Source organism: Nerophis ophidion, linkage group LG09 (genome assembly GCF_033978795.1).
Source record: "Nerophis ophidion isolate RoL-2023_Sa linkage group LG09, RoL_Noph_v1.0, whole genome shotgun sequence".
NCBI lineage: Eukaryota > Metazoa > Chordata > Actinopteri > Syngnathiformes > Syngnathidae > Nerophis > Nerophis ophidion.
This window is the reverse complement of record NC_084619.1, coordinates 18,876,591-18,898,112: the sequence shown is the minus strand read 5'-3', so window position 1 is coordinate 18,898,112 and position 21,522 is coordinate 18,876,591. Positions and strand designations below refer to the sequence as shown.

Here is a 21,522-nt window from a genome sequence, read left to right as displayed (position 1 = left end):
CCATACATCTCTGTGCCATGTCTGCCTTAGCATCGCCGGTAAAATGTGCAGACCAAACAATCGGGACTTCCGCATCTTGTGACACTGGAGCAACTTAAATCCGTCGATTGGTAAGTGTCTTTTTGGCATTAAATGTAGGTGTACTTTAAATTTGTGGCATTAAATTTGTATGTACAAATGTACATACAGCTAGCCTAAATAGCATGTTAGCACGTAAGTCAACTTGAATCCGTCCCTGATCGTGTTGTCACAACACACCGACAAGGCATGATGTCTCCAAGGTACGGAAAACAGTCGAAAAAACGGAAAATAACAGAGCTGATTTGACTTGGTGTTTGTAATGTGTTTGAGAAAATGGCGGATTGACTACCTAGGTGACGTCACGTGACGTCATCGCTCCGAGTGCGAATAATAGAAAGGCGTTTCATTCGCCAAAATTCACCCATTTAGAGTTCGGAAATCTGTTAAAAAATATATATTCTCTTTTTTCTGCAACATCAAGGTATATATTGACACTTACATAGGTCTGGTGATAATGTTCCTCTTTAAGTGCATGTCAAAGTGTTCTGTTGTTTTGAGTTCCTGCTAGACCTTTTATTACCTTTTTCTGCCTGGTTTCTAATTAAAAGACTTTCTTCCTGCAGGTCGCTTGCTTTCTTTGCATTCCGGGATCCCACCAACACCCGGCATGCGCAATCGTCACAGCTAGTGCACAATAACTAAACAAAATAAAAAAATACTTTTGGCTCCCATTTAAATAATTTGGGTTTTGCCCTCAAATCTTTCCTGTATCTTAAGACGTACTCCCTGACTTTGTAAACAATAACAAAAACAAACAATGATTATTTCACAATAAGAACAGGTAAATGACAAATATCAATCTGATCAGTTTAAATCAATCACATGCTATACTAGGTATCGATGGCATAGACATCTGGATCGATCACTCCTACTTAACATACATTGAAGCTTTAGTGGTTGGCTTCTAGTGTTGTCCTGTTCGGTGTGCGTGTGCAACATATTTAGCCATTCCTTTTCCTCTAGTCCTCCAGTGATAATAATACTTGGAAGAAACTTAGTGTATTTTCTGTTATGGAGGTGCAAATTAGTACCTTTTAGAAGCGGCTTTGCACTGTGGATCGACAAAGCCTTCGTTTAAGCTTGCCCTTACATTCCAGCTGGTGTTTTGCCAAGACGTGCACAAACCTGGAATAATAATCAAATATATAAAATTCCTAATTAATTCATTTTGTTTTCAGAATATGCTGAGAGCCAATAGACAACCTTTCCCCCCGGCCACACTTTGGCCACCCTCGGGTCATCTAACTTCCCTTGATGGGAATGGTTGATTTTTTTTTTAAATAAGTGTCACACAAAAACTACAAAAAGCCCAAGATGTGAGACTTGTGTGGCAAAACGATGCCAGGTTCGTTCTTCCAAGGATGCGTCGGGCAAGAACACAGCTTGAGGTAAGAAATAAAGGATTTATTAAAGGAGTAAAACAGGCTAAATGATAAATGGGTTGTACATGTATAGCGCTTTTCTACCTTCAAGGTCCTCAAAGTGCTTTGACGTTACTTCCACATTTACCCATTCACACACACATTCACACACTGATGGAGGGAGCTGCCATGCAAGGCGCCAACCAGCACCCATCAGGAGCAAGGGTGAAGTGTCTTGCTCAGGACACAACGGACGTAATGAGGTTGGTACTAGGTGGGATTTGAACCAGGGACCCTCGGGTTGCGCACGGCCACTCTACCACTGCGCCACGCCGTGCCTAGAACAAAAACACTGGTGCTAATAGAAAGGCAAACAAATGGCGCTAGCATGGAAGCTAGGAATACAAACTGAAAAACTAAACTTGGCACGAAGGCACAAAAAAGGGAAAACAAACCATTAGCATGAGAGCTAGAATAAAACAAAGGCATACCGTGTAAGCTAGCGAGAATATACATACAAAGTAGTCGTCACTTGTTGTGCGAAGGCAAATTGGGATCCCAAGCAGAAGAACGAAAAGGGGCAAGCTTAAATAAGGTAGCACTCAATAGTAACAGGTGTGCGGGAACCGAGAGTAGCAGGTGGAACTAATAAACAACCATGGTGACAAAGCAAACAGTAAATAAGTACGTCAAACAACAGAGTGATACCAAAATGGGAACAAAAATTAGAATATGGGTATGATCCGGACATCGGATCATAACACAAAATTAATATAAAGGACACCGGTGTTAAAGCCGCACCCACTAAATTGTAGAATAAATAAATATGTTTACATATTTTAGCCGCAACTAAGCCGTTGATACGTACCAGAACGAAAAGTTTTGTACATGTTTATTTACATACCTTAATTGTTTCCAAACAGTGCCTGTCACAAGACAGTAAAACAGCTGATCAAACTAAACTCCTTGTCATGAACCCACTAGCCGCGGAAGCTAGCTCTACAATCAGCTAAACAGACGGTGATGTTTTGGTGGATTTACAAAACCGAAACGATATAAAAAGAATGTGTTTTTAAGTTAATAATACCAGACACTTGTAAACGTGTTAGCATATTAGCTAATGCTATTGACGCTAGCTTGATTGCATTACAATAGCACGTGCAAGTATGCATCAATAGACTCCTACTGTCCGCACACATGGGGCGGTTTAGTAAGTATGAATTGTTTTAGGTACATTGTAAAATTTACAAACCTTGTTTGGAGGGATGAACAAAGAATTGTTTCGAGCAGAAACGCTATGGATGAATATGTTTCCGGTTCCAGGAATGAAGCAGGAAGCACATTCTCAACACGCAGCATCTGCAGTGAGCGAACTCGTCTAAAAGATGGCATCATAGCACAAGCAATAACACACCTTTTCAGTGTCTCTGTCGATGTTCTATGACAGTGGTTCTCAAATGGGGGGTACGCGTACCCTCGGGGGTACTTGAAGGTATGCCAAGGGGTACGTGAGATTTTTCAAAAATATTCTAAAAATAGCAACAATCCAAAAATCTTTTATAGATATATTTATTGAATAATACTTAAACAAAATATGAATGTAAGTTCATAAACTGTGAAAAGAAATGCAAAAATGCAATATTCATTGTTGACAGCTAATTTTTTTGTGGACATATGCCATAAATATTGATGTTAAAGATTTATTTTTTTGTGAAGACATGTTTAGAATTAAGTTCATGAATCCAGATGGATCTCTATTACAATCCCCAAAGAGGGCACTTTAAGTTGATGATTACTTCTCTGTGTAGAAATCGTTATTCATAATTTAATCACTTGTTTATTTTTTAACAAGTTTTTAGTTATTTTTATATATTTTTTTCCAAATAGTTCAAGAAAGACCACGACAAATGAGCAATATTTTGCACTGTTATACAATTTAATAAATCAGAAACTAATAACATAGTGCTGTATTTTACTTCTTGATCTCTTTCTTTCAACCAAAAATGCTTTGCTCTGATTAGGGGGTACTTGAATTTAAAAAAATGTTCACAGGGGGTACATCACTGAAAAAAGGTTGAGAACCACTGTTCTATGAAATCTATTTTTTGAATACAAAACTTTAGGAAAGTTAGCGCAGGGTTCAAAACGTAGGGAAAAAGTAACGCCTGTTAGTGCGTAAAATACGGTAATCGTATTGCTTAGCGCTTATGAAACATGGTAATGCTGCATCAGTGTGTGAATGTGTGTGTGAATGGGTAAATGTGGAAGTAGTGTCAAAGCGCTTTGAGTACTTTGAAGGTAGAAAAGCGCTATACAAGTACAACCCATTTATCATTTATCATTTAATGTCTTGCAATGTTTGTGCATGTCTCTCGTTATGTCGGCCCATCTTTTGCACCAAGTGTGGCAAAAAAAAAATAGTTCAAGAAAAAGCAAAACATGCCCGTCGCTGACCTGATAATCTGATGTCTCACCTGCAAACACGTATCTTATTCCTGAAAATAGCAATCCAATGTCAGTTTGAACAAGCTCAGACGTCTCATGTGTTTAAAGGAGGAAATCATGTCGGCCATGAAAGCATGTTGTCACGTTCTGAGCAGCAGCACGTTATGGTTTTCATCACATTCACCCCCTCCAGGAACCACGGTATTTCATTTTATTGCAAATGCAAAGCCCTGAATAGAAATGTGAGAGGACAGAAGGGCAAGAAAGAGAACACAGGTGTTGAACATTAGACTCTTATTTCGCTATCAAACAAGACAGTGAGATGATGTGTGTTTTGGTTTTTGGACATACAGTGGGGCAAAAAAGTACTTAGTCAGCCACCGATTGTGCAAGTTCTCCCACTTAAAATGATGACAGAGGTCTGTAATTTTCATCATAGGTACACTTCAACTGTGAGAGACAGAATGTGAAAAAAAAAATACAGGAATTCACATTGTAGGATTTTTAAAGAATTTATTTGTAAATTATGGTGGAAAATAAGTATTTGGTCAACCATTCAAAGCTCTCACTGATGGAAGGAGGTTTTGGCTCAAAATCTCACGATACATGGCCCCATTCATTCTTTCCTTAACACGGATCAATCGTCGTGTCCCCTTAGCAGAAAACAGCCCCCAAAGCATGATGTTTCCACCCCCATGCTTCACAGTAGGTGTGGTGTTCTTGGGATGCAACTCAGTATTCTTCTTCCTCCAAACACGACGAGTTGAGTTTATACCAAAAAGTCCTATTTTGGTTTCATCTGACCACATGACATTCTCCCAATCCTCTGCCGTATCCTCCATGTATCCATTTTGGTATAAACTCAACTCATTGTGTTTGGAGGAAGAAGGATACTGAGTTGCATCCTAAGAACACCATACCTACTGTGAAGCATGGGGGTGGAAACATCATGCTTTGGGGCTGTTTTTCTGCTAAAGGGACAGGACGATTGATCCATGTTAAGGAAAGAATGAATGGGGCCATGTATCGTGAGATTTTGAGCCAAAACCTCCTTCCATCAGTGAGAGCTTTGAATGGTTGACCAAATACTTATTTTCCACCATAATTTACAAATAAATTCTTTAAAATTCCTACAATGTGAATTCCTGGATTTTTTTTCACATTCTGTCTCTCACAGTTGAAGTGTACCTATGATGAAAATTACAGACCTCTGTCATCATTTTAAGTGGGAGAACTTGCACAATCGGTGGCTGACTAAATACTTTTTTGCCCCACTGTAGTTGACAGTTAGCTGCGCCCTTGTCATCCATACAAAGTTTTGAACAACTATCCAGGGTTCATTAATCAGAATGGTTTTGCTTTATATGCTTCTACTTAAATGGAAAAAATGACAAGTGAGGTGACTAACAAAGCAAGGTTTACGCTGACTTTATTTCATTTATGAATACTTTATGAAAGGTTACATGCCCTGCGCTTAAAAACATTACTCCCTTAATGGATAAACAATATGATATACATATCCAAAATATAAAAGTAGGTATTTATCATTAATATGTTGCAATGTGATGATAAACAGTTAAACAACTATTTATTATATCTTCTCAGGGTGCAATACAATAGAAGTGAAGTTTAAAGTACTGGTAGTGTAAAAGTAAAGTAGTCCACGTACAGCTTACACCTCATAGTGGAATGTACACATTGTGTCCTAACGTATGGTGTGTCAGAATGTCAGTTTGTGTTGGAATTCCCTCTGTGAACCACAGCTCCCCAGTGGCACTCATGCAGCCCCAGACTTTTCATCAGTAATGATGACATCAAGTTGTCTAAGCATTGTAAAAAAAAAAAAACAAAAAAAAAACGATAGTTGTGTGTTGACTATTTTAAGAGGATAGTACATTGATACACTGACTACACTAAAATGTATCCACGGTCATTTTTAAAGTATTGCCCCTTGAGAAAATATACCGTAACAAAACGGTTGGTAAAATCACTAATTTTTGTGAGATACTATAGGGGTGTAACGGTACACAAAAATTTCGGTTGGGTACGTACCTTGGTTCAGAGGTCACGGTCCGGTTCATTTTCGGTACAGTATGAAAACAACACAATATAAATTTTTTTTGTTATTTATTTAACAAATTTTCTAAATCTTCCACCAAAAATATTTTTCTTGGTGGAATATTTGATGTGAAGTAATGGAAACCTTGGATAGGTCAATAATTCATAATAACATTGATTTTGATTCAATATTATGTTTTGAGCAATGACAGTTTGAAAGAAAAAAAAAAACAGCTTTGTTTTATTAGTCAAGGTTGCAACTTTTTCTAAATTACATTTAGCCTTTAAGCTTTTTTATTTCACTTTTGTTTATGTTTTTGTTTATTTTTAACAATATTTTTAGAATGCGCCGTGGGCCTTTAAAACATTAGCTGTGGGCCGCAAATGGCACACTTTTGACACCCCTGCTATAGATAATAAAAAATAAAATCTGATAAATCCATGGATAAAAAGCAGAGCCTGGGGACGCATGCGCGTTTATCATACGTAACTCTCTCTGTCCCTGCCCCGCCCTCACTAATGCTGCTGCATCCACCACTTTTTTTGTTTTGTTTTTAACCCCTTCTTAACCCTGAACGTACATTGAAAATACACGCAACCCTAACTTAAAATGCTGGACATTAGAGGCATTTAAGAAACTCCACCCGGACAGCCCCGCAAAAGAGGACATGTCTGGTGAAAAGAGGAGGTGTGGTCAGTCTATCATAGCCCAGTCGTTGCTAGCATGCCATGTGTTGTTGTTTTTTTTGATTGATTGAAACTTTTATTAGTAGATTCCGTACAATTTGACCACTAAATGGTAACACCCGAATACATTTTTCAACTTGTTTAAATCGGGGTCCACGTAAATCAATTCATGGTGCATTGTTTACACAACGTGCGGTGCCTACTTAATATGTCCGTGTGGAACTCGTTCGGTACACCTCCGAACCGAACCGAAACCCCCGTACCGAAACGGTTCAATACAAATACACGTACCGTTACACCCCTAGATACTATATATTTCTGTGGAAAAGTTCCAGGCAGGTACCGTAACTTTTCTTTCTTATTTATTTTGCTTTTGTATTAGATATATTAAAATTAAGGATGTGCCGATCGGTATCGAACAATTTTTGTGAGAAAGTATGGGATATCCGTTGCTGATTAATGACTTTTATTGTCGATATAAAAAGGCAATCCCCTCTGGCTGACACAGTATTTATCTTTAGTCCCCCGTCTGACAAGTGGCTAGCAACTAATCATGTATCTGCATACAGCGGAGACTCTTCCCTAAGCTAGTAGTAATCCCTTCCATTACTGCAAATGAACTGCATTCCTTAAAGGAGAACATTATCACAATTTCTGAAGGGTTAAAACCAATAAAAATCAGTTCCCAGTGACTGATTTTTTTTTTCAAAGTTTTTCTCCAAATTTTACCCATCACGCAATATCCCGAAAAACTCCTTCAAAGTGCCTGATTTTCACCATCGGTATATCCACCCGTCTATTGTCCTGTGACGTCACAGCGTGAAACCACCAGAAACAAACATGGCGGATAGCACAGAAAGGTATAGCGATATTAGCTCGGATTCAGACCCGGATTTCAGCGGCGTAAGCGATTCAACAGATTACGCATGTATTGAAACGGATGGTTGGAGTGTTGAGGCAGGTAGCGAAAACGAAATTGAAGAAGAAACTGAAGCTATTGAGCCATATCAGCACAGACAGCGCCTTCTAACCAACGATTGGTATGTGTTTGTTTGGCTTTAAATGTGGGTGGAGGGAAAAGCTGGATGCAAATATAGCTACAAATGAGGCGTAATGATGCAATATGTATATACAGCTAGCCTAAATAGCATGTTAGCATCGATTAGCTTGCAGTCATGCCGTGACCAAATATGTCTGATTAGCACACTCCACATAAGTCAATAACATCAACAAAACTCACCTTTGTGCATTCATGCACAACAATATAAGTTTGGTAGACAAAATGAGACAGAAAAAAAAGTGGCATAAATCCCCTCTTAGCCAAGACATCCAGGGGGTTTACCTCGCTCGTCTGCCCCTGAATAGCTCACGCACTCCGGCAGATTCAGTGGTGGTCTATTTTCCAATATTGCAGATTTCGTTGACTCTATTGTTGGAAATGCATCTGCTTTGAGTGTCGCAGGATATCCAAACATTCTTGCCATCTCTGTCGTAGCATAGCTGTCTTTGGTGAAGTGTGCAGAACAAACGAGGGACTTTCGCATCTTTTGACCACAGTTGCAACTTGAATCCGTCCCTGTTCGTGTTGTTACACCCTCCGACAACACATCGACGAGGAATGATGTCTCCAAGGTACGGGAAAACAGTCGAAAAAACTGAAAATAACAGAGCTGATTTGACTTGGTGCGTGTAATAAGATTGAGAAAATGGCGGATTGCTTCATGTTGTGACGTCACGTCACGTCAATTGTAAGGCCTTTAAATCGCCAAATTCACCCTTTTAGAGTTCGGAAATCGGTTAAAAAAAACATATGGTCTTTTTTCTGCAACATCAAGGTATATATTGACGCTTACATAGGTCTGGTGATAATGTTCCCCTTTAATATCTGTATTACTGTCATTGGAGGATAAGGTTAAACAAGCAAGTAGCGGGCATGCTAACAACTAAACTAGCGTTAAACAAAACCAAGAAATGAAGTGAATTTTATTTTCTCTAGTGACTCAAAGCACTTTACATAGTGATACCCCAATATCTAAGTTACATTTAAACCAGTGTGGGTGGCACTGGGAGCAGGTGGGTAAAGTGTCTTGCTCAAGGACACAACGGCAGTGACTAGGATGGCGAAAGCGGGAATTGAACCCGGAACCCTCAAGTTGCTGGCACGGCCCCTCTACCAACGGAGCTATACTGCCACACAAATAAGTGCTTGGTAAAGTTAAAGAAGTGTAAACGAAACCACAGAAATGTAGAAGTAGATTAATATAAGTCTAGAGCAGGGGTGTCTAAACTTTTTTCACCGAAGGCCGCATATGGAAAAGTCAAAGTGTTCGGGGGCCATTTTGATATTTTTTTATTTTGTAAAATACAATGCTGAAAACAGACATTAAATATATTTAAAGCCAAAACTTAGTCCCAGCTTTGTGTTAGTATAGGCCACAAATTATATTATTATTAGTTATTTAGTATTACCATTTCAGCTTTTTTCCCCATTCTTTTTTTTTGTACATTTTCACTGTTTGTTCCGAGAGTTGGCTACAGGCCAACAAAACTCGAGCTGCGGGCCGCACTTTGGACACACCTGGTCTATCCATCCATCCATTTCCTACCGCTTGTCCCTTTTGCGGTCGCGGGAGGTGCTGGAGCCTATCTCCTGGTCTAGGGAGAGGTTAATCTAATAACTGTTGGTGTGTCAGCATTGTAAGAGGAGGGCGGACTGATCTAGACATTTGTAGTGTTGGTATTAAAGGCGGTATCAGTTTATAAGCGATGCTCTAGAGCAGGGGTCTCAAACTCAATTCACCTGGGGGCCACTGGATGCAGAGTCTGGGTGAGGCCGGGCCGCAAGAAAAGAAAATATTGTAGCGTCCCTGAAGAGTTAGTGCTGCAAGGGGATCTGGGTATTTGTTCTGTCGTGTTTATGTTGTGTTACGGTGCGTATGTTCTCCCGAAATGTGTTTGTCATTCTTGTTTGGTGTGGGTTCACAGTGTGGCGCATATTTGTAACAAAGTCGTTTTTACGGCCACCCTCAGTGTGACCTGTATGGCTGTTGACCAAGTTTGCCATGCAGTCACTTGTGCGTGTCTGTTAAAGCCGCCGTCAGCCGTAGATATTACGAGACTGGGCCGGTACGCAAAGGCAGTGCCTTTAAGGTTTATTGGCGCTCTGTACTTCTCCCTACGTCCGTGTACCACTCCGTACAGCGGCGTTTTAAAAAGTCATACATTTTACCTTTTGAAACTGATTCCCATAATTTCCGATATTACATTCTAAAGCAGGGGTGTCAAACTCAAATACAGAGTGTGCCAAAATTCTAAACTGAACAAAGCCGCGGGCCAAAGTTGAACAACTTAACCTTTTAATAGGGACCCAAACAAGTTTTGCATTGAATATTGAACAAGCAAGGCTTATATAACTTTATAGTGACATGCAAAATCGAGTTTTGTTGTTAGCGGGGGTGTATATTGTAGCGTCCCGGAAGAGTTAGTGCAACAAGGGGTTCTGGGTATTTGTTCTGTTGTGTTGATGTTGTGTTACGGTGCATATGTTCTCCCGAAATGTGTTTGTCATTCTTGTTTGGTGTGAGTTCACAGTGTGGCGCATATTTGTAACAGTGTTAAAGTTGTTTATACGGCCACCCTCAGTGTGACCTGTATGGCTGTTGACCATGCCTTGCATTCACTTGTGTGTGTGTAGAAGCCGCATATATTACGTGACTGGGCCGGCACACTGTTTGTATGGAGGAAAAGCGGACGTGACGACAGGTTGTAGAGGATGCTAAAAGCAGTACCTTTAAGGCACGCCCCCAATATTGTTGTCCGGGTGGAAATTCGGGAGAATGGTTGCCCCGGGAGATTTTTTGGGGGGGGGGGCACTGAAATTCGGGATTCTCCTGGAAAAATCAGGAGGGTCGGCAAGTATGAGAATTAGCGTTGAATGCGGTGATACAGCGGCACCGCCACTGTATAATACCGGCGGGCCAGCTCTAATGTTAGTTTATTATTGCCTCAAGGGCCAAATTAAATTACACGGCGGGCCAAATCTGGCCCGCGGGCCAGAGTTTGACACCCATGTTCTAAAGCATTTATCGGCCGAAAGTATCGGCAGTCCGATATTATCGGATATCTCTACAAATAACGGTTTGACTTGGTCCAGGTTATCGGGGACTGTTATTACCGACAGACAGGTGTTGCAGTTTGACTGAAGCCGGGCATGTAAGAAAACCCTCGTCTCCATGCTAACGTCTCTGTCGCGTTGATTCATTTGGTGCTTTTCCACTAACGCAGGGTAGGCAACCCAGAATGTTGAAAGAGCCATTTTGGACCCAAATGACACAACGCTGTCAAGCGCCATTCATATAAAACTCACAGGCCGCACTAACATTAGACTTTCATATTAAGGTGGGGGCCGCAAAATAACATCTGAGACCCCTGCTCTAGAGTGATTATCCATCCATCCATTTTCTACCGCTTGTCCCTTTTGGGGTCGCGGGGGGTGCTGGAGCCTATCTCAGCTGCATTCGGGCGGAAGGCGGGGTACACCCTGGACAAGTCGCCACCTCATTGCAGGGCCAACACAGATAGACAGACAACATTCACACTCACATTCACACACTAGGACCAATTTAGTGTTGCCAATCAACCTATCGCCAGGTGCATGTTTTGGGAGGTGGGAGGAAGCTGGAGTACTCGGAGGGAGCCCACGCAGTCACGGGGAGAACATGCAAATTCCACACAGAAAAAACCCGAGCACGGGATTGAACTCAGGACTACTCAGCACCTTTGTATTGTGAGGCACATGCACTAACCCCTGTTCCACCGTGCTGCCCTAGAGTGATTATAGCAATATTTTTATTCCCTCAAAATAATTTGTGGGTTGTTTTGTTAATGAGTAGTAGATAGTGATTTTTTCTTTTGTTTAGTTATTGTTCACAATTGACAATTTTTTAATTCAAGTGTATATAACAAAAGATAATACGGAACAAGTTTAAATATTTATATATTGGGCTTCACGGTGGCAGAGGGGTTAGTGCGTCTGCCTCACAATACGAAGTTCCTGCAGTCCTGGGTTCAAATCCAGGCTCGGGATCTTTCTGTGTGGAGTTTGCATGTTCTCCCCGTGAATGCGTGGGTTCCCTCCGGGTACTCCGGCTTCCTCCCACTTCCAAAGACATGCACCTGGGGATAGGTTGATTGGCAACACTAAATTGGCCCTGGTGTGTGAATGTGAGTGTGAATGTTGTCTGTCTATCTGTGTTGGCCCTGCGATGAGGTGGCGACTTGTCCAGGGTGTACCCCGCCTTCCGCCCGATTGTAGCTGAGATAGGCGCCAGCGCCCCCCGCGACCCCGAAAGGGAATAAGCGGTAGAAAATGGATGGATGGATGGAATACGGAACAAGTTTAAATATCGTTAAACTTTCAATTGCACTTACTATTAATGAATGGAAAAAATACAGGTAATACATGAGATCGATATCTGTATTAATATCGGCCGATATCACTCATGGATGATCTGTATCGGAGTTGGCTGCATAAAACCCTGATCGGAAGATCCCTATTTAAAATAGTTCAATCTTCCTAGAGCATGGGTGTCAAACAAATTTTTAGTGGGGGCCACTAGGCAATTATAGCTGCCCCTCAGAGGGCCACATGAAAGAGTGAATAGATGGGAGTATAAACTTTGTCTTTGCCTTGTCATTCAATTTGCAAAGGAAACTGTTTTTGATTTTTGTAGACCGATGGATAGCATGTTTTGAAATTGTGTGTCAGGATGACAGGCAGATATTGAAGTGTTTACTTTTGATAACCAAAATAAATACTTGGAACATCAGATAATATTGAAGTGTAGAACATACAGTTGGCAATCGCATGTGCAACATTTGTCTGTCAAAGTTGACAGAATTAATACATTTTGCCAGAAAGAGCTTTTTTTATTTCCAGCCTTTCGTGGTCCCCATAATGACAAATTGGGCCGCTTAAATGACGTGGCGGACCAAAAAATTACGTAGAGGGCCACATCAAAATGATATAGTGGGCCACAATAAAATAATGTGGTAGGCCAATTTAAAATTACTGGACGGGGCACTTTAAAACGTTGGAGGCTACAGTAAAAATGATGTGGTGGACAACATAAAGTGACGTGGAGGGCCACTTTAAAACGAGTTTCTTGTTGAAAACGTCGTGGAACGATGACGCATACGCGTGACGTCACTGACTGTAAGGAAATAGCGCTGCACGACACACAGCTAAAAGTCGTCTCCTTTAATCGCATAATTACACAGTATTCTGGACATCTGTGTTGCTGAATCTTTTGCAATTTGTTCATTTAATAATGGAGACTATAAAGAAGAATGCTTTTGGTGGAAAGCGGTGGATTGCAGCTGTCTTTAGCACCCAGATACAGCCGGTGTTTCCTTGTTCGTTGTGAAGCAGCGAACATGTTTTCTCTACATCAACCAGCATGTTTTTGGATGGCGAAATTGTGATACATATCTTACCCAAGACATCAGTGGATTATTTGTCGTCCCACAGCAGCTGTGAGCTTGGCTCCTCGGTTTCTCTCTGAGACAGTGTGTGTTCACCGCAGCCATCCGACCTCGAGGTATGTGTTTACAGTCTTTATTTTACAATCTTTAAAATCTCACTAAAACACTATTAAAACAATAAGCAGATAAGGGATCTTCCAGAATTATCCTAGTAAATGTGTCTAATTACATCTGAAACGCTCACACTGCCGTCGCCCGGAGCCGTCCCTTTTTTAAAAAACTTTTTATTTATTTTTTTCTATTCCTTCACTATCAATATCCTAATTCACAAATCTTTCATGCTCGCTCAAATTAATGGGGAAATTGTCGCTTTCTCGGTCCGAATTGCTCTTACTGCTGGTGGCTCCCATTAAAAACAATGGGAATATGTGTGGAGCCCTGCAACTCGTGACGTCACGCGCACATACTTCCGGTAAAGGCAAGGCTTTTCTTTTAGTGACCAAAAGTTGCAAACTTTATCGTGGATGTTCTCTACTAAATCCTTTCAGCAAAAATATGGCAATATCGCGAAATGATCAAGTATGACACATAGAATGGACCTGCTATCCCCGTTTAAATAAGAAAATCTCATTTCAGTAGGCCTTTAAATTACGTGGAGGGCTACTTTAAAATGATGTGGAGGGCTACATCAACATTTTTGAACGGGGCACTTTAAAATTTGGTGCTCTACAGGAAAATTATGTTGCGAGCCACAAAAAAATTACGTGGAGGGCCACAATAAACATGATGTGGTAGGCCACTTCAAAATGATTGGACTGGGCACTTTAAAATGTGGTGATCTACAGGAAAATGATGTTGCGGGCCACATAAATTGACGTGGAGGGCCACAATAAACATGATGTGGTAGACCAACTCAAAATTATTGGACAGGGCAATTTAAAACTAGCTGTCTACAGTAAAATGACGTGGAGGGCCACAATAAAATTAAGTGGTAGGCTACTTCAAAATTATTTGAGGAGGCACTTTAAAATGTGGCGGTCTATAATTAAAAACTTTAAAACTGGTTGTTTCCAGTAAAATAATGTGGAGGGCCACAGAAAATTACGTAAAGGGCCAAAATAAAAATTAAGTTGTAGGCCACTTAAATATTATTGGACGAGGCACTTTAAAATGTGGCAGTCTATAGTTAAATGATGTTGCGGACCATATAAAATGATCTGGAGGGCCACGATAACCATGCTGTGCTAGGCCAGAACAAAATTATTAGACGGGGCACTTTAAAACTGACTGTGTACAGTAAAATGACGTGGAGGGCCACGTAAAATGATGTTAAGGGCTACAGTAAAAATTAAGTGGTAGGCCACCTCAAAATTATTGGACGAGCCATTTTAAAATGTTGCGGTCTATAATTAAATGATGTTGCATGCCACATAAAATGATCTGGAGGGCCACATAACCATGCTGTGGTAGGCCACGACCAAATTATTAGACGGGGCACTTTAAAACTGTCTGTTTCCAGTAAAATAACGTGGAGGGCCACAATTAAAAAGGAAGTGGTAGGCCATTTAAAATTATTGGACGAGGCACTTTAAAATGTGGCGGTCTATAGTTAAATGATGTTGCGGGCCACATAAAATGATCTGGAGGGCCACAATAACCATGCTGTGGTAGGCCACAACAAAATTATTAGACGTGGCACTTTAAAACTGACTGTGTACAGTAAAATAACGTGGAGGGCCACTTAAAATGACGTGAAGGGCAACTGTAAAATTTAAGTGGTAGGCCACCTCAAAATTATCTGACGAGCCATTTTAAAATGTGGCGGTCTATAATTAAATGATGTTGTATGCCACATAAAATGATCTGGAGGGCCACAATAACCATGCTGTGGTAGGCCACATCAAAATTATTAGACGGGGCACTTTAAAATCTGGCTGTTTACAGTAAAATGACGTGGACGGCCACATAAAATGACGTGAAGGGCCACGATTAAAAATTAAGTGGTAGGCCACAATAAAAATTATTAGACGGGGCACTTTAAATTTGTCTGTTTACAGTAAAATGATGTGGAGGGCCACGTAAAATGACGTGAAGGACCACAATAAAAATTAAGTGGTAGGCCATATCAAAATAATTGGACGAGGCACTTTAAAATGTGGCGGTCAACAGTAAAATGATGTGGCGGGTTACATTGCAATCATGTGGCGGGATAGAATTGGTCCCCGGGCCTTGAGTTTGACACCTGTGTCCTAGAGCAATAAAGCATGCATCCTAATGACAAATAATATTTGTTTGATGCTGATCCAACTGAGTGACATTCTAATGCTGCTGTTTGTGCTAATAGGAATATTATGACAGTTGCACAGTTGACTTCAAAATAAAGCGAGGCTCGGCCTGCGAGGGGATGAAGGTGACCAGTACAATCTGTACCTCAGAAGTTGTAGGGCGACACCAGAATGTGGACTCTGGCCACATGCTTTGCTTGAAAGGTGCGGTCGGCATATTCCGACATGTCCACGTCCACGCTGATCTCCTGTGGGCCGCGCAGCTGCTGGACCAGTATCAGCTCGCCGGTTTGTCTGTCCGAGCGCTGCATGACAAAAGTGCCTCGGGAGTTTCCTCCTACGATGCCGAAGCGCAGGCTGTCGGGCCCCGCGCGCCCGGGGGCCCCCGCAGTGGCCATACGGAAAAGGGTGGCGGGTGTCTGCAAGTTGGAAGGCAGGGAGAGGAAGTGGAAGGAGACCGTCTTTGGAGCCAGGTTGCAGGAGCGGCTGTCCATGGGGCAGGGGTTCCTCTCACACTGACTACACAGGAAACAAACAAATCCTGTTAGAGGCGCAGGGATGGTCAACAGGTGTGGTTATGCTGTCATGTGCAGTAGAAGGCCCACAGTCACATCCTCAGAAGTCTGTTTCTAGTTCTACGCCCCACATTACACTGAAGACAACTCTTACAATGTGCAACAAAAACACTCTTCAGCCACCTTTAAAGCCCTACTGAAACCCACTACTACCCACCACGCAGTCTGATAGTTTATATATCAATGATGAAATATTAAATTGCTACACATGCCAATATGGCCGGTTTAGTTTACAAAATTGCAATTTTAAATTTCCCGCGAAGAGATGACGCTTGTGTTGACGCGTGCTTGTGACGTTATTGGTTGTAGCGAACATTTTATCCCAGCACCACTCACGGCTAAAAGTCGTCCGATTTAATCGCATAATTGCACAGTGTTCTGGACATCGGTGTTGCTGAATCTTTTGCCATTTTTTCAATTAATAATGGAGACGGGCTTCACGGTGGCAGAGGGGTTAGTGCGTCTGCCTCACAATACGAAGTTCCTGCAATCCTGGGTTCAAATTCAGGCTCGGGATCTTTCTGTGTGGAGTTTGCATGTTCTCCCCGTGAATGCGTGGGTTCCCTCCGGGTACTCCGGCTTCCTCCCACTTCCAAAGACATGCACCTGGGGATAGGTTGATTGGCAACACTAAATTGGCCCTAGTGTGTGAATGTGAGTGTGAATGTTGTCTGTCTATCTGTGTTGGCCCTGCGATGAGGTGGCGACTTGTCCAGGGTGTACCCCGCCTTCCGCCCGATTGTAGCTGAGATAGGCGCCAGCGCCCCCCGCGACCCCAAAAAGGGAATAAGCGGTAGACAATGGATGGATGGATGCCAATATGGCCGGTTTAGTTTACAAAATTGCAATTTAAAATTTCCCGCGAAGAGATGACGCTTATGTTGACGCGTGCTTGTGACGTTATTGGTTGTAGCGAACATTTTATCCCAGCACCACTCACGGCTAAAAGTCGTCCGATTTAATCGCATAATCACACAGTGTATTGGACATCGGTGTTGCTGAATCTTTTGCCATTTGTTCAATTAATAATGGAGACTACAAAGAAGAATGCTGTTGGTGGAAAGCGGTGTATTTCGGCCGGCTGTTTCAACACAAACACGGCCGGTGTTTCTTTGTTTGTTGTGAAGCTTTAATATGGAACAGAGCAGTCAAGCGAACATGTTTCCCGACCACATGTCAACCGGCAGGTTTCGGGGAAAAAATTGTGGTAATAAGTCGGCTCTTACCGTAAACATGAGCGGAGCTTGTGTCGTTCTTCCTGCAGCTGTCAACGGACCATAGATGGTAAAATTCCTAAATTCCTTGCAATAGCTCGTTGAGAAATGTTGTCCTTAAACTGTTGGACAATTTGCTCACACATTTGTTCACAAAGTGGTGACCCTCGCCCCGTCCTTGTTTGTGAATGACTGAGCATTTGACGGAAGATGCTTTTATACCCAATATTGGCACCCACCTGTTCCTAATTAGCCCGTTCACCTGTGGGATGTTCCAAATAAGTGTTTGATGAGCATTCCTCAACTTTTTTCTTAGTCTTTTTTGTTACTTGTGCCAGCTATTTTGAAACACGTTGCAGGCATCAAATTCCAAATGAGCTAATATTACAAGTACAATAATCAGTACAGTTGCAGGCTGTACTTCCTCAGGAGACTGCACTCCTTCAACATTTGTAGAAAACTCCTGTGGATGTACTACAAGTCTGTGGTTGCCAGTGTTCTGTTCTACATGGTAGTGTGCTGGGGGCGACAGCACATCTAAGAAGGACAGCTCCAGACTTGAGAAACTGATCAGGCGGGCCGGTTCTACAATGGGAATGAAACTGGACTCACTGGTGACGGTGGCAGAGAAGAGGACTGTTGACAAACTAGTGAGCATCCTGGATGATGCCAGTCACCCTCTGCATAGCTTTATCAGTAGCCAGAGGAGCCTGTTCAGTGTTAAACTGCTTCATCCCAAGTGCAGGACTAATAGACTCAAAAACTCCTTTGTCCCACACGCCATTAGACTGTACAACTCCTCTCTGGGGCGGAGGGGTACAATGATGACAGGGGATGCAAAACAATAACAGTGCAATACGTTTTCATAACATGGTCACTACTGCCTACTTTCTCTTGTTGTATTCTTATTTTACTGTTATATTTTTATTCTCATTGTAAGGGAATAAGCAGTAGAAAATGGATGGATGGATTGTTGCTTTTGATTTTTTATTCTTATTGTAATATTTCTCTATTTTGTTTCCATTTAAACCCCCATTATTTACTTTTTACTTTTTTTAAAAAATTGATCTCAATTCTGTACACTGCTGCTGGAATTTTAATTTTCCTGAAGGAATCAATAAAGTACTATCTATCTATCTATCTATCTATCTATCTATCTATCTATCTATCTATCTATCTATCTATCTATCTATCTATCTATATTTGCAAAAAATAACTACGTTTTCCAGTTCGAACGTTAAAAATCTTGTCTTTGCAGTCTATTCAATTGAACATAGGTTGAAAAGGATTTGCAAATCATTGTTTTGTTTTTATTTACGATTTACACAACGTGCCAACTTCACTGGGTTTTGGGTTTGTATAACATCAATTTGTTTTTCCACTCTACTGGTAAATGAATACATGTAAATAACATTGTGGGAGAGTAAGTAGTATACAGAGCCTGTTAGTTAAGAAGCCATTAAAGCCTTGAGGTGACGTGACACATACTGTACATAATGTACAAGCACTTACTTACAAGATCAAGCAAGTGTTTGTAACAAGCATGAAGGTTTTTCAATATTTTTTTGTTCGAAAATCCTAAAAAAATCATGTTTCTTGGGTAAAGAAAAACTGGGGGGTAAATACAAGTTTCATGTTTTTGTCTCTACGGTCCAGTCCTACGATTATTATAATAAACATAATGAATATCGGCCTGACATGATCAATCAACACTGGACATTATTATGTTATGAAAGCAGAATTTTTGCATGTTTGGTTTGCAGTCTGCAATGCTTTGCTTTGTCCTCTGTTGTAAGACAAAACCTTCAGTCACTCCTTTTGCTGGCACGCTGCTGCTTCGGTAGGAGTGCGCAGTAGCGTGTTTCAGCTCTTTGGAGCAGGCAGCCTGGCTTGACAAGAGAAGTTGTAATGTTTCTCAGCAATTGGAATCCCATTAAAGCGAACATAATGTTCACCAGTGAGGTTCTGCTGAGCGTGCATGCTCTTGTCACATATGGTTTGTGTCACTATTACGCAGCTTTTACCACACAGTTTCATGTGGCTTCTGTGTGCGTGCGTGCAATCATCTCCCCCTCCTTGGAGCTGCCCTCCAGGGTTGTCAAGGATGAAATACCCTCAACATATCTACACTTGCCAAATCCAATTGCAATAAAGATATTAATGATAATGCCCAGTTTTGATAATTACGTAATATTGCTGTGGTTGTACTTTGCAGTCACAGCATTTTACTGATTAGTCCAACTCATCGGCTCCTCAGTTTTCTTTAGTAATGCTTTCCAAAAGGACCAACAAAGACTGCATCGTCTGAAAAGTGAAGCAAATTTTGGACTAGACTACAGCTGTCTAGACTGGAGCTGTCCTATCTAGTCTTTGAGCATTAACATCCGAGCCAGCTTTATCGGTTCATGCTCAAAGACTCGATAGAACATTGCTAGACGAGACTAGAGCTATCCTATCTCGTCTTAGAGCAAGAAGTCCCGCCTCTCTTCTGAACAAACCTTATAAGTATATGCAAAGACTAAATAGGCATCTTAGACTAGACAAAGGCTATCCTAACTAGTCTTTCAGAAAGAACATCTTCTTAAACTTTACCAGTTAATGCTCAAAGACTAGACAGAACAACTCCAAACTACACTTAAGCCCTCTAGACACAATCTGTCCTAACTAGTCTTTGAGCATTAAAGGCCTACTGAAACCCACTACTACCGACCATGCAGTCTGATAGTTTATATATCAATGATGAAATATTAACATTGCAACACATGCCAATACGGCCTTTTTAGTTTACTAAATTGCAATTTTATATTTCCCTCAAGTTTCTTGTTGAAAACGTCGCGGAATGACACGTACGCGTGACGTCACTGACTGTCAGGAAATATTAGCAGCTGCACCACTCGCGGCTAAAAGTCGTCTGCTTTAACCGCATAATTACACAGTATTTTGGACATCTGTGTTGCTGAATCTTTTGCAATTTGTTCATTTAATAATGGAATCTATTAAAAACAATGCTGTTGGTGGAAAGCGGTGTATTGCAGCTGTCTTTAGCACCGAGACACAGCCGGTGTTTCTTTGTTTGTTGTAAAGTGAAGCGGTCAAGTGAACATGTTTTGTCTACGTCAACCAGCATGTTTTTGGATGGGGAAATTGTGATATATATCCTACTGGAGAAATCATTGGATTATTCGTCGTCCTGCAGCAGCGGCAGCTGTGCGCTTGGCTCCTCGGCTTCTCTCTGAGACACTTCGTGTTCACCGCAGCCATCCGACCTCGAGGTATGCCTTTACAATCTTTAAAATCTCACTAAAACACTATTAAAATAATAAGCAGATAAGGGATCTTCCAGAATTATCCTAGTAAATGTGTCTAATTACATCTAAAACGTTCACACTGCCGTCGCCCGGAGCCGTCGCTTTTTTTTTCTTTCTATTCCTTCACTATCAATATCTTAATCCACAAATCTTTTATCCTCGCTCAAATTAATGGGAAAATTGTTGCTCTCTCGGTCCGAATTGCTCTTACTGCTCGTGGCTCCCATTAAAAACAATGGGAATACGTGTGGAGCCCTGCAACCAGTGACGTCACGCACACATACTTCCGGTACAGGCAGGGCTTTTCTATTAGCGACCAAAAGTTGCAAACTTTATCGTCGATGTTCTGTACTAAATCCTTTCAGCAAAAATATGACAATATCGCAAAATGATCAACTATGAAACATAGAATGGACCTGCTATCCCCGTTTACATAAGAAAATCTCATTTCAGTAGGCCTTTAACATCCGCATGGACTTCATTGGTTTATGCTCAAAGACTAGATACTGTAGAACAACTAGATAAGACTTGAATAGAGCTCTCTAGACTAGACTAGATCCGTCATATCTAGTTTTCCAGCAAGACATTTTGCATCTTACCCAAGCAGGAGTAAGCAGTTTATGCTCAAAAACTAGATAGTAAAGCTCTTGACTACATTAGAGATGTCCTAACTAGTCTCTGAGCATGAATATCTGAGTGGGCTTCATTAGTTTATCCTCAAAGACTAGATGCTGTACAACAACTATAGACTAGAGCTGTCCTATCTAGATTTTGAACAATACATTTTGCATCTTACCTAAGTAGGAGTAAGCGGTTTATGCTCAAAGACAAGATAGAGCAACTCCATAGCTGTCCTATCTAATCATTTCCCATCTAATCTAAGCATAAACTGATGAACTGATGAAGCGATATTAGTATATGCAAAGACTAAGTAGGCAGCTTAGACTAGACTGCAGCTGTCCTAACTAGTCTTTCCCCATGAACATCTTCTTAAACGTAATCAGTTTATATTCAAAGACTAGATA

The 21,522-nt window shown here is 41.2% G+C and overlaps 1 protein-coding gene across 1 annotated transcript in view; it reads right to left on the bottom strand.

The window, feature by feature from the left end:
* Positions 1 to 5,299: 5,299 nt before the first annotated feature.
* Positions 5,300 to 21,522, bottom strand: part of LOC133559100 (fibulin-7) — a 53,441-nt gene continuing 37,218 nt past the window's right edge. Inside the window, exon 8 of the mRNA XM_061910484.1 lies at positions 5,300 to 15,919. Coding sequence (XP_061766468.1) covers positions 15,547 to 15,919 — 373 coding nt within the window. The 3' untranslated portion in view covers positions 5,300 to 15,546. The remainder of the gene's footprint in view (positions 15,920 to 21,522) is intronic.